The sequence below is a fragment of the Scophthalmus maximus genome, chromosome 10 (assembly GCF_022379125.1).
Source record: "Scophthalmus maximus strain ysfricsl-2021 chromosome 10, ASM2237912v1, whole genome shotgun sequence".
In the NCBI taxonomy this organism is placed as follows: domain Eukaryota; kingdom Metazoa; phylum Chordata; class Actinopteri; order Pleuronectiformes; family Scophthalmidae; genus Scophthalmus; species Scophthalmus maximus.
Genome location: NC_061524.1, coordinates 21,166,283 through 21,179,897, shown reverse-complemented (window position 1 = coordinate 21,179,897; position 13,615 = coordinate 21,166,283). Strand labels below are relative to the sequence as shown.

At 42.7% G+C, this 13,615-nt stretch overlaps 1 protein-coding gene across 4 annotated transcripts in view; it reads left to right on the top strand.

Moving 5' to 3' along the window:
• Positions 1-13,615, top strand: part of sema6e (sema domain, transmembrane domain (TM), and cytoplasmic domain, (semaphorin) 6E) — a 141,662-nt gene that overhangs the window by 75,203 nt on the left and 52,844 nt on the right. For all 4 annotated transcript variants that reach the window (XM_035608316.2, XM_035608318.2, XM_035608319.2 and 1 more), the window contains 2 exons: positions 7,104-7,304; positions 13,197-13,311. In XM_035608316.2, the coding sequence (XP_035464209.2) occupies positions 7,163-7,304; positions 13,197-13,311 (257 nt within the window). In that variant the 5' untranslated portion in view covers positions 7,104-7,162. The remainder of the gene's footprint in view (positions 1-7,103; positions 7,305-13,196; positions 13,312-13,615) is intronic.

Sequence of the window (13,615 nt, the reverse complement as noted above, 5' to 3'; positions counted from 1 at the left end):
CCCATCGCCTGAATGGGAGCTTGAAATTGAATATTTTTTTTAAAAATCTTTCAAAGGAAAGTGAAGTTCTTTTGATATTTTTTTAACTTGACGTAAGAGCTGGCCGATATGGCCTATAAATAATATTGCAATATATTTTTGTCATATCGCGATCCACGATATATATCACGATATTTTTTAAATATCCTCTAAAGCACTTCATAAATGCACAATTTAACCCTTTGATGACTACAATCACAGCAGTATGATGATTCTGTTGGTCCCTGCAACCTCTGTCTGTATTCAAACATTCTTTAATCTTATTTATATTCATTAACGGTTTCGATCGGGTCAATTTTAAACTTGCATGCAAAAAAGGGGGGAAATCAAAATCAAGTTAAATTTAACTTAAAAAGGTCTCATTCATACCAGGTAATTTATTCAAAACTCAACAAAGGCAGCGCTCAAAGCAACAATAAAGTGTATTCAGCAAGAAACCAGAGAAAGACATTTCAAAACAAGATAAATCAATGCACGGAGTTTCAGGCATCCCTGCCTCCTTTTGTGGCACTAGTTTTACAGCAGATTTAGCAGTGGCCGCATATAATTGGCCACTGCCGGATGACGGCTCCCGAATTTGTCCGTCTCGATCTTATATTGCCACTTTCTGAACTTGTATGAACTTCCGTTTTTTTATGTTCACTTTCACTTTGACCTATCTCTCTTTGTGAGAGCACCCCTACTTGACGTTAGTAGATAGACCCCATGCTGCCATATGGACGTTTCCCACCATCTCTTAAACTGGTAAATAAGTGTCTGTCTCTATCGTTCAACTTAACAGTATATTGTTTTGTTGTTAGACAATGCAAGAGGGCTAGTCTGCTTCACTGTCACAACCTGGAAAGCCCTTGCAAGGTCCTTGATTCTTTAAGAAGGCGTGGGAACCCTGCACTGATACTTCCATCCTATCTATTGATGTACGCCGTATCAGTGCGGCGCTGAAATGGTTTCCAGAACTTTTATTGGCTCTTGCTGTCAGCTCGCTCTTTCTTTGACATCAATCAAGGTCTGGCACGGACACGCTCAAGTATAAACCAGGCTCTAATCTGCAGGGATTCCCCCGATGAGGACAGAGTAGAGTAGTCTGACATGGGGTGGCAATCGATGGCCTCCGAGACAGGGCGACCCGTCACTTTTCTGAACTGTGTGGGTGCTGAGGTTAAAGCGGCGCTCCCCTGAGAACAGGCTGAGTGGCATTGATGGCAGGAAGGGTCCCAACCTCCCCTGACAAACGCAGCTCATCCTGGATGCCATCTTGCCCCCTGTCCTTGCCATGGCACAATGCAGGCACTCTGAGAATGAGACTACATTATCCGGACAGCAGGCAGTTGACATACTAATCCAAGAACTAAAGGACCACAGGGACCATTGATTTTCTATTCTTGGAAAAAGGCAAGAGGCCAGCCATCACTCCTCTTCGACCTGGGATGCTAATGGACTTTTTAAAATGTTGCCAAGGAGATCCCCTGGAGCCATCCTGTTTTTGCCACTGCAGGGCCTTTAAAAAATTCTGAAACTCTGAAATCCCCAGCTCCTTTTTTCAGACATCTTTGTATTCAACAGCCCAGCTTGGATGTCTCCGCTGTATCAGGTATTCATGCTCAGCAGCTGCCTGGTCAGCGACAGGTAACTCTGGAGGTCTCAACTCTTACATCCGGCTTAATGTAGTGGCAGATAATCTTATGGAGCTACTAACATTGTTCGTGCCTGTGGATTTGTTCAACTCCTATATCAAACCATCTAATGTCCATGAAGGAAATACATTTGTTTCAGTCAATCAAACTTTATTTACATAGTGCAGCTTTTCAACAAATCAAATACAATTCAAAGTGTTAGCGTCAAAAGTGATTTAAATAAACAAACTCATAACGCAAAGAAGGGTAGTTAAGATAATAAAACGGATGAAAATAAAAACAAGCAATGAATAAAATGACCATGAAAATAAATGATACGAAGATAGTCGAAGGTCAATGAAGAAAATGAATTAAGAAAATGAATTAAAACCATAGAGGACCAGGTTTAAAGGCTACAGATCTTTAACTGTCGTGATGCAAGTGCGTTCTTGATTGGAGGAAGTTCGTAGTTCCATTAGAATGAACTCATTTTTTCGCCACATGTAACACCCCACCCATCTGAGGAGTAGCCCGTAGAATCCACCTTGGCGTCCCGTGGGGGTTGCTCTCTCAATTATTGCCAAATTCTCCCTAATCCCAATTCCAATTTGCTGCGACGACGTCTGCGTGGTTAGCCACTGGAAATCTAATTAGTTTCTCCTGTGTGAGGGGGTTTGAGTGAAGAGTTGAAATAAGCGCTGGGTAAAGGAGAATTATTCTTTTCTTTTTTTTTTTCTGTGTGGAGAGAATAGGCATGGTCAATATTCACCCAACTCCTGTATGCGCGTCCCTTCAGGAAATTTAGTCTGTCACATCATGTGTTGTGTTTGAATGTCAGCTGAACTCCAGGAAGGATGAGCGCTCAGAGAAAAAAACCCAGCCCCTGCCGATGGCGATGAGCTGTGTGATTCGTGTCATGGGACCGCGGGGAGACCGGTGGTGTGATGAACCTTCCAGAAGGAGTTTGAGAGGAACAATGTGGCTCGGGCCTCAACAATGAAACGCTTGTCTCGCAGCGCCCCATTCATATCATGTGTTGTTTTTCCCCTCCTGTCAAATTAAAATTCCCATGTGGTTGTTTTGACAGCAACAACGAAAAAATTCATCAGGCAGGTTTTTTGTGTTTTGTTTTGTTTTTGTTTTTTTTTCATTTCATATACTGGTCTGGAGAAGCAAGGGAAGGGAAGCCGGACATCTTGACACCCTGTTATCTTTTCCTAAAGCTAATGGAGAACAATGTGTTGGGGCTGCACACGGTGACTTTAAAGTTATTTATACAACACAGACTTGTACTTGTTGTTGGAGAAAGTCAATGGCGGTATAAACAGTGACAGGGAGACACTAATACATAATGATGTATGAATAAGCTTCACAAACACCATCACAGTGTGCCGTCTGTGGATTTGTATGAATTATATATATCACTGCCTGCTCTGGGTATTCCACCATGAAGGTCTGTCTGTGGCTTTAATACAGTTTTAAAAAAAAAATATTTGAATACGCAACTATACCTTGATCTATCTCAATTTAATCTCTCACCATTATCTCAGTATTATAATAGCACCCTGCACCGCAGCGTCGTTTGCGATGGCCTTTGGAGAGCAGGGGCTAATGCTGCTAATTTTGACCAAAATTGTCCAGGAGACCAGGGGTATGCATGCTCATTATATGCCGACCAGTGTGCGCGACAGATATGTCAGAGTGGGGGGGAGTGGGGGCTGCGCGATGTCCCAGTGCACAGAGGTGTGAGGTGAGAGCTAGACTCTATTCTGTGGCTTTTTCGAAAAGCGAGTTGAATGGCCTCAGCGCCACTTTAGCGCCGGTGAGGTCGGGGGAATATGAGAGAGTGATTCAGTGTTAGGATTACGCGCCACTGTTTAGTTGTGTGCAGCAGGTGTTGGCACAAAATGGACGTCCCAAGACTGGACAGGTGCACACGGTAATGCAGTCGATCGAGGATAAAATTGGACTTTAGATTTTAAGTGTGACTTTTTATGGCACCATTATCCCGGGCCATGTGGGGACTGTGAAGCATAAAAATTTACTTCCAAGAGTTTATGTATGAATTTAAATGACCCTCTTATTATTAAAGTCTCATTTCTGCATTAACCCAACAAATGGCCATGGGACGCCAGAAATCGTAGATGCGGACGCATTTTATCTAACCGTGGATGCAGCGCCGTTGGCTAATCCAAAGGAATGTGGGATAATCAATGGAGTGCCCCGGCATCCCAGAAAACCCTCCTCCAAAAGAGACCCGACTGCCAATGTCTCCCAGATGGCTTAAACAAGTCGAGTTCATTAAAAACAAAATGATCCCTGCGGTCCAAACCCGGGAACACAGAGAGCAAACATGGGAGGGGATAAGCGGCGCCTTCTTTCCCTTCGACAGCTGTCAGCTCATCGGCCGTCCACTCCCTCCTCAGACTGCACAGCGAGTCCTTTTAAATGATTAGATTTGTGTTAGGTTACACCAAAAAAGTTCAGAAAACCACATGGGCCTTTGACTTTTGGTACAAATACCATGTTTGTTTTTTTTCCCAATACATCACCTTGTTCCATAAAAATTGATTTTTCTCCAAATGCTTTTGATCCTTTCAGATAAGCTTAACTTCTTATAAATATATGTCCACGAGATATGAAAGATTTCTATTATTCTACTTTTTTTTTTATTGGCCGATCCTTCCACCAAGTTTCGTGGAAATCTGTTTTGTAAGTTTTATGCAATCCTAGTGACAAACAAACTAACTAACTAATGGTCAATGGTTGAAAACTACTTCCTTGGCAGCGGGGATTTAAATAAGGAATTATACTTATTAGTATACGGTGCCAATACTTGACATACTTCATAGAAGTTATAACTGCAGAAACCACAGCAGAACATGATTCAGATGAACCATATGAAGTGTTCGTACTATCTCACTATTCTAACCTGTGAATTCATCCCTCATCTGTAGAAGCACTGTTTCTTTGAAATTGAGTACAGTTTTAGTTTGGTTCGACCACGCCATAATTTTGGGATATAATTCCTAAGAAGTCGGTCCTGAATTTGAAATCTGACGGTGAATGATCAGATCCTGACCCAGCTTGGTTCAGAGCTCACCAATTAGTTCTTTATTCTTACTCTGTCAACTCCCCTTTGTAATGGAAAATGGCTCGGGGCCGACGACGGCACTGACAAACCAGTTCTTCAGCAACTGTCAGCCACAGCAGTTGGTTTTTTGTTTTAGTACTTTGTGTGTCGGCAATGGCGTGCACCTCTGTCTGAGGCCTCGTGTAACGACATGACAGTCGATTCTTTAGTCCTGAATGTGAAATGGCCCCAACCCTTCCCTCGCAGCCTAAGATCACTCTGTTACTTTACTCCAGTGAAGCTCACAGAATGTCTCCCGCAGCAGCTCGGGATAATGATAAAGTCATCATGAGACTCCGTGTCTCTCGGCTTGTAGTAGAAGTGTTGCTGTTAGTTTCAGTGCCTAAGCTCGCTATGGTTGTCTTGTCTTGCGCGGATCATTATCACACTCTGCCGGCTGCCTTCGTCCTGTAGGCTGCAGTCCACGTTCCCTGTGCTGCGACTCTTGGACTAGGGCGCTTGTTCTGCAGATCGATTTTTTTTTCATCAATCGCTGTGTGATTTTCATAAGCACAGTCCATTCGGTCCTGTTGTCTGCCCCGAATCTTTTTGACATTTTAAAAGGTTTTTCTAATGGATTTGTCTCTGTTTGTTCAGGTACGTGTAGGAACAAACTGAAAAAAAAACATCCAAATCACGGCATATGAGACTAATCCGTCAGGTATACTGTCCTCATATATCGCCCAAGGCAGGCGGCACAAGTAAACACAGGCAGACGTCCACCCACTCCCCTCGATTTATGGCGTCGCCGTCGTCACTTGACCTCATTGCTAAATGCAGCTTTCTCCCCTGCATTTTGATGAAGCAGACTATTATCAATATTGATGGCAGTTCACGTCTCTGTTGACTCACTTTTCTGTTCCCACTTTAAACCATGTGGCCCTGTCGCATTGCCAAGCCACACAGCGCATCAGGTTCGGAGGGATTGTCTGAACTCCCCTCCGTCGAGGACACAGTGCCCTTAACAAGTTGGCTTCCATCCGTCACTCTCTTCCCTTCAGATATCAAACAGATGTGGAAAAAAAACGTTCAGCTTTGTGTGCAGAGCTTATTCCCACTTAGACACTCGTCCCTAAGTTTTAAGGGCTTTTTTAAGCGAACTAAATTCTCAGTTTCTGTATTTGCCATTGAATGAGTCTAAACTGACTGTGAGAGCAGGTTTGAATCATCTGTACGTGACACGAGCTGACTCATTATCGTATTTTATTGTGTGTGGTAATAGAACATCTTTATCTTTGACTTTCTCTGCTTACCAGTGCCACCGTGTCTTTGTTCACCTGCTGCGTTGCTCTGTAATTATGTAATTATTATCCTAACGTCTAGTAATATAGAATAGATGAATCACTTCCTGTTAACCGGCCAATTAAAAAAAAAAAGAAGAAATAAAATGTGAAAGGAAAATAAGTACCTCTGAGAACGTCTGTGTTTGGAACCAGGTGTTCAGGACAACAAATTCCCAAAGTACAACAGCTCTAGTAACGGTTGAAACTATTAATTCTTAATTTTAAGCTTTCAGTCAAGTTAGCAGGATGAGACAAAATAATGGAAAGAGATTTAAATGAAATTTGGTGGAGGTCTGGAGTAAAATCAGGAGATTTCAGTTTGGTGTTTTTTTTTTAATCTGTTTTACTTTCCATAACCTTTCTCAAAAACTTTTGATCATGTTTATTGCCATATGAAAACACACTGAATGACAGGTACACGTGTCGCTAAAACACTACATTAAAAATCTTTGATGTTATTATGAGAGGTGTACAAGAAATTCAGGATCATCATGAAAACTGAAGTGGGACGAATTGGACTATGGCGGCCTCCACATTTGGATTGCCTTTCACAATCGTTCATATCTTATCTAATTTCATCATTGAGTTTCTAAACTTACATTATGAGTATTGATCAAGAGGCCACATTCACGCACATTTTGTACAGAATGACCTCAGTTAACTGTTGGATGAAAATAATGAAACACTTCATTTTTAGCCAAAATATGCTTTTTACTTTTGTCTTGATTTTCGAGGAAAGTACTTTTATTTCTGCCTGGTGTAATGGCAGGTTGAGTGAGGTTGAGGTTTGACCATATCAACTCCTACTGTGACAGATACGGTTGGTGGTAAATGAGGCAGGCGCCCTATGGTGGTCAGCGCCCCCAGTGGCCTGGTGAAGAATATCCGCTCATATATAGATCAAAAATCCAGTATCGGTCGGGTTCTGTTACAAACGACAGCGATTCTCTTCAGCAGCATGTGTTCACTGTGAGCTTGCTCCATCAGATCCTGTTCGCTGACCTCCCCGACCTTCCCTATCTTATCTCCCTGTAGGTGGGAGGTGAATCTGCTGTGTGCCATGTGTTTCCAGTGAGGTCTCATCTCCTGCCAACATGAGGCTGATGCCCGGCTCGCCTCCGCCCGTCCTGCCAGCCATCTTGGCTCTCACCTTAGCCGCTGCCTTACCTCTGCTGTCCTTAGGAGCTACCCCGTTTCCCCAAGACCTGGAGCCAATCAGCGTCGTGGGCAGAGAATGTAAGTTCAGAATCTGTTGTGTTGCCATGGCGATCCCTGTTGCAGGAGTAGATGTAAAAAGTAAAGCGAGGGTTACTGAAGTGTTGTATCTCGTCCCTAGGGAACGCGGCGCAGTGAGGTGGATGTGTTTAAGGGCATGTTTGCAGCGAGCAAATTTGCATCGGTTTATTCAGCGGTGGGAAAATCCTATTCCTTTAGTTCTGTTTTGTTGATTTGGTGTGAAAAAGGCAATTTCAACACGGAAGCAACTGCCACAACATGCATGAAAACACAAGTCTCGATCGGAGTGAGATTCTGATCCCAACTCGACTGGAAAATGAAGCTGCTTTCAAGGTAGAAGTAGAATTAAAGTTGCAAGCGGCGTTATTCGCACATATGCGCACGTCGGGGTGTGATGCAGCCGCGGCGTTGTTGCTGGACACCGGCCGTCTGATGGCTGCCTTCTCCCGACATGTTCCACATGATTGAGTCAGTTTTTTTTTTTCAAAATACAAGCATTACTTAATGCATTTGAATCAATGGGCCAACTCTGAGGCTGAGAAATGAAGCCTATGCGGAAGTGCTATAAACTGCAGGTCACTATATGCCCGCTTGAGGCTGGCTGCAGAAAGGAGCAAATCCCCATAGAGCCCCATGTTAAAATCCCAACTTAACAGCAGAATTAAACATGTTTACAGCCTGGTTCAAAAAAAAGTTTTGGTCCCAATGGCTAATCCTCCCCTTCGTGACAACTCTAGGGGGGTGAATTTTTTTATAACTCGCCCATTTTTATTTTACTACTGTTTGAAATTCTGCATAATTAGGGGCGTGGTCTATTTGATTGACAGCCGGGGCTCGCTCACTCGGTGTTCGCCAAAAAAACAAACAACGAAACTTTAAATCCACTTATACTCACCACATATAACTGCTTGTAAATTATATTTGCATTAACTTATTAGAATTAAAATATAGTGGTGAAACTTACAACTATTATACATTATAAAAAATTGGAGGCATTTTTAAGATAGTGTAGTATAATTTTAGTAACATAAATTGTATTTCCATGTCTTTTCTACCACTTGTTACGTTGGCTGGGACGACCGACTGTTACCACTCACAAACCGTGTGCAGCATCAGGGCCACGGTGCCGCGAGCACCGACGAGCATTGGAAGGTAGCATTTAGCCTTCTGAGTCTAGCTCCTTAGCCTCAGCTAACAGGGCAGCTTCGTGGTAGGTGGGTGTGTTTCAGCGACCGGTCTGCATTCGGCCCACCCACTCTCCACCTCTTTGTCCATATTTGGATGAGCCGGGTAAGGGAGGAGTCGTGCCCTCCCAACATGGCGACGGCTGAGCCGCTGCGGGAACGCCCACTTTGGGCTTCAAAACCGGCCTGCAGAAACCAATGGGTGACGTCACAGACGCTACGTCCATGTCTATGTACAGTCTATGATTTGAATATGAAAAATAGAGATGTTGGTAAAATAAACTTTCATTACTGCTACAAATTTTTGTATTCATTAATTTATTAGCTATAATAGGCTAATTGAATCATGGGGTTACAATATCCTACCGGTGGAAGGGCACAGTCACAATCTGGCCCCTCTGGTAATGAAGATAAAATGTTTGTGGCCCTCTTTATCATCAAAGTTGGCCATCCCTGTCCTAGGAGGAATTTGTTTAAGTATGACCCCTTCAATTAGCCATATAAACGCCAAATTTGCACACTAAATTAAAAATGGCCGACTTCCTGGTGGTCTGAGGTAATTGCTGCCTGAGGCTTTTTGTAGGCTGCAAAATTCCTTGCATCAAATTTAAAGCTGTGGGCCTTGACTTTGAAATGTTGTACGGGGCACTTTCTAGCCATTTTGACACAATTAGGTGAAAACACCATTTTAGATGTCAGGATTTGCCACTCTTAACCTTAACCCTCAAACACATTTGTATTTGATGGTAAACAATATGTGTTTTATGCAAGGTCAAAAGTTCAAAAATATGATATCAGCAATGTCAAATTTGAGGTGGCTCTGGTGAACCTGCAAGGCAGAGGATGTAAAAGTATAAAACATGTCACTTCCTGTTCCCAGCAGATGGCGCTGTGGCGTTTGGACAATGTTGACATGTAGATGTGTTGAGGGGGCAGGACTGTTATCATGCCTGAGAAGTTTGTGTCAGATCGGACCATGTACCTTTGATCACGAGCAACTTCCTGTTTCATGGCGAAACATCAAATGTCACACCCTCTGCCAAAACGTTTTCATCCAAAAGGTCTTTAGATGTCACACACCAAATTTGTTTGTGAAACAAACCACAACTAAATGAGCGACAACTGATCATCGGGTTATTTTTCTTTCCTTAGTATGAACCAGCTGAACAGAACTCCTGGTGTGATCAAGTCTTCAGATATCAGTTTACTGCAGCTCCTGTGTCTTTAGGGCCCCTCCCTCCCAATGAAGTCTAGTCTACTCCGATTGGCCAGCTGGCCTAGTCTGTTGTGATTGGTCATTGGAACCCAGTGAATGTTGGAAGAGTCTGTTTCTGCTCTCGATGTACCTGGCTTTGTTTTGGAGGCGTGTCAGACAAGCCGCTAGACGTGCATCATGCAACTTTGGACTTTTCTAACTTTCCAGACCTTTCACGTACATAAAAACCATATAACACACTAGAGGAAATCCTTTTCATGTGGATAAAATAAGTTTATAAACCTATACAGTTCCAATCCACAGCTCATGGCCAAAGACAGTAGAGCGTCAAACTCGAGTGTTTCAACAAGCGCGTGGGATAAGATTAGACGGAGCAGACATCTGTGACTCCCTCAGGGATCCATCAGTGCCCACCCAATCACCCGGGAGGTCTTCAGAGGAGACCCCCTTGCTAAACGTAATGGCCCGTAATTGATTTAAGAGGTGGTCCGGACCGCGGCCCGTGCACTGTAATTGATCTATCTGGAAGAGAGCAACGCAACCATTAGCAGAAATAGCTGCACTAATAGTGCTATATGTGGAGCTCCATCCCAGGTGTAATGAGGGCAATCTGTCACCCTTGGTTGCTGCAGGTGACGGCACGAACAAGGTCGCTCACAAGTCGGTCGTACTTCCTGTATGAATGGTTGTACTTTCTTCAGGAGGAAGTGTATTAAAGTGAACCCAAGGTGGGCGGACGACCACTCAGCCCGGCTTTTTGTCTCTTGTGACAAACTGAAGGCTGAGAAGACTTCACCCATTTAGGTTTTTGAAGGAATTTCTTTCATGTGAACTTGTGAACTCACTCATTATTAAGAATGCAAATCCTTTTCAAGGTTATTTTTTTAATGGGAACTGATCAGGGTAGTGAGGGTTGTCGCCGTACCAATTGTTCGTCAAAGCACAAATTGGTAGATTGGTGCCATTGACGCCGCCACGATACAATAAAATATATAAACCTCCGGTGCTGTTAGGGCTGCAACTAAAGATTACTTTCATAGTCGATTAATTTGTCGATTATTTTCTCGATTAATCGATTAGTTGTTTTCTACACAAAAGGGTGAAAAATGTTTCCCCAAACCCCAAGATGACTTTTTGGTTTGTCCACACACCAAAGATATTTAGTTTCCTGTCACAGAGGAGCGAAGAAACCTGAAAAATATTCACATTTAAGAAGCTGAAATCAGAGAATTTTGCCTTTTTTTAATTAAAACTACTTACGATTATCAAAAATAGTTGGCGATTAATTTAGCAATCGATTGATAATCGATTAATCGATTAACTGTTGCAGCTCTAGGTGCTGCAAAATGATTCAAAAATGATATTGATTGACGATAATGTTTAGACAAGTTGTGTAAAGACAAGGAGCCACAGCAAATCTTCAACATTAAGAAGCTGGAACTAGGGCTGCAGCTAACCCTTATTTTCATTAGCATTACTTGTTTGGTCCAAATAATGTTGATTGTGTGTCCCAAAATCCCAAGATGATGTTTTGTTTTGTCCACACACCAAAGATACTTAGTTCACTGCCATAGACGAGCAGAGAATCCAAAATCGATTAATCAATTACCTGTTGCAGCTCTTGCTGGAAGGATCCATCAAATATTCAAAGGTTATGCGTGAGAAATTAATTATAATCAAAATATGTAATGTCGGATTCATTTTCTGACCATCGACTAAAGGATTCCTTGCTGCAGCTGAAAATGCTAATGCACGGGAGCATGCACAAAAGTACATTACATTCAATTTTTATTCTCCAAAAAAGAGCAGTACGAATCATTTTCCATGCTGGGTATAGGGATCATACAAATTCACTATTCATACAGTTAGAAGTACTAAAGTTGGCTCAATTTCAAACAGCACAATTGTTGTTATAATTGTTAGGGGATTATTTAATTTAAAAACTGTAAAAGTGCGTATGAGAAAAAAAAGTTTTTGTGTTTCTGTCTGTGGTGTATCATTATGGAACAGCTTAAATGAAGAACTTATACAGTTTAAAAAGAGACATAAATACAGAAATAATTCTCACAGGGATGAAGGTGTTTGATTAACACTGTTTGTGTTTATTCATTTAGATTGTTATTTGTTCTTTCTAGGTTTCCATTCTTTTCCATTTTCATTTTAATTTACTTATAGTTTATTTTTTGAATTACTGAGTAAATGTATATCACTGAGGAAGCCTGTAAGCTAATTTACAATGACTAATTGGAGAAGGGGTGGGATTAAATAAGTGTATACTTCTTCCCACTCCTTTTCGGACATACAAGCTATCTATTTTGTGAAAGATTTTTTTGTTTTTTATCACCTGTCTGTTTTCTTTTACATGCTCGAAATTAATTCAATCAAGAATTCAATCGATCAATTGTGGGAAAGTGAGTGCAGGTGAGACGATGCACATGTCAGTGAAACGAGTGAAGAGGCTCAGGGTTCCTGATCAGCAGGGTCGTGCTCTGATTCCAAGTCTTCGGTCCGACACACTTACTGTACACGTGTTTCCAGAGCATCATCACCCGCCCTTTGATTTACCCCCTCAGCTCTGCCCCGACTGCCCCCTAAACTTTGGAGGGTATGAAAGTGCTGAGGAGTAATTAGAAAACCTGGCCCGCCGGGGGGAGCGGAGAGCATGCGGGCCACTGAGCCGCTGGAGTCTCTTCAGCCAGACAGTGCGGCAAGGGCCAGCGCTCAGCCAGACATTAGGTCGTTTCAATCTTTAAACAGTCGATCGGAGACGAGCGGCGGGGGGAGCATACGGCTCCCTGTAGAGAGACTCGTTTCAGACGGCGGTGTATTTTCTAGCGGGGATTGCTAATTCAGCAGCAGCCCCGGTCAGATGGGAGGCTGGAGGGCACTTAGCACGGTACTTTACAGATCAAGAGCGCCGCGGCCTTGAGGCTGAATCTTTGCTTGGTTAAAGAAAAAATATATATATTCACAGTGATGTGGATGTCAGCCTGGTGTCAGGAGGTTGTCAGGAGTGAGCCAGCTGATTTTTACTTCAGCCTCGAGCATCCTCTTCTTTTAATTTTATGTTTTAATAAAGGCATGTCCATTCACTGACTGACTGACTGTCATTCTGTTACCCAAACTACTCCCCATCATCTCCCATTGTTTTATTGCCTCCCTCCACTGAGGTAGTCTTGAGTATTTGGAGCTGGGAAGGCCAAAAAATGCTGGAATAAAAAATGAAAATCGGACATAAGCAGGTCAAGGCGACTCGGCGGTCCCAGTTCGGGTCGTGTGTTTCTTCCACTGCGAAGGTGCAATGTTTCTCTAAGTTGATGACTTGTTGTGGATAACTGTTGTCATCCTGCTGAAATCTGGCCTGCGTTGGTCATATTTTTTTATTATCTCAAAGGGACGTAACGTCTCATTTTTCTGAGAAGGTGTGAACTAGCTTCTGTCCTACGAGTACTTTATCATTTACTCTCGTCTTGGTCTCATCTCCCCACGCAGCTTCCTACCTCTACCCGAGCTTCCAGGGACTCCTGTCGGACAACGACACCGTCCGCCTGGGCCTGGACTTCCAGAGGATGCTGAGGATCAACCTCATGCTCTACATCGCTGCTCGGTCAGTCATCAACTACTCACCTGAAGAATCTGACGACGCTTTTTAGAGAAAAACGGTTGAAGGAGTTTGGAAGCCGGGAAAATTAATTTCTCAAGCAAGAAACTTCGCCCTTTTGTTACCCGTATTTTTTTTTTAACTTCACTAAGTAATGGTTCTAGCCTTACACATTTTGATTTACAGCCAGCGTTTGCAAATCTATTTCAGCGTTAAATTTGCAGGAAGGTGGAATTAATTTAAATTTTATTAGATGAATTTAATCAACCTTGAATTAGCGTGCGTTGGCAGGAATAAACATAACAAAATC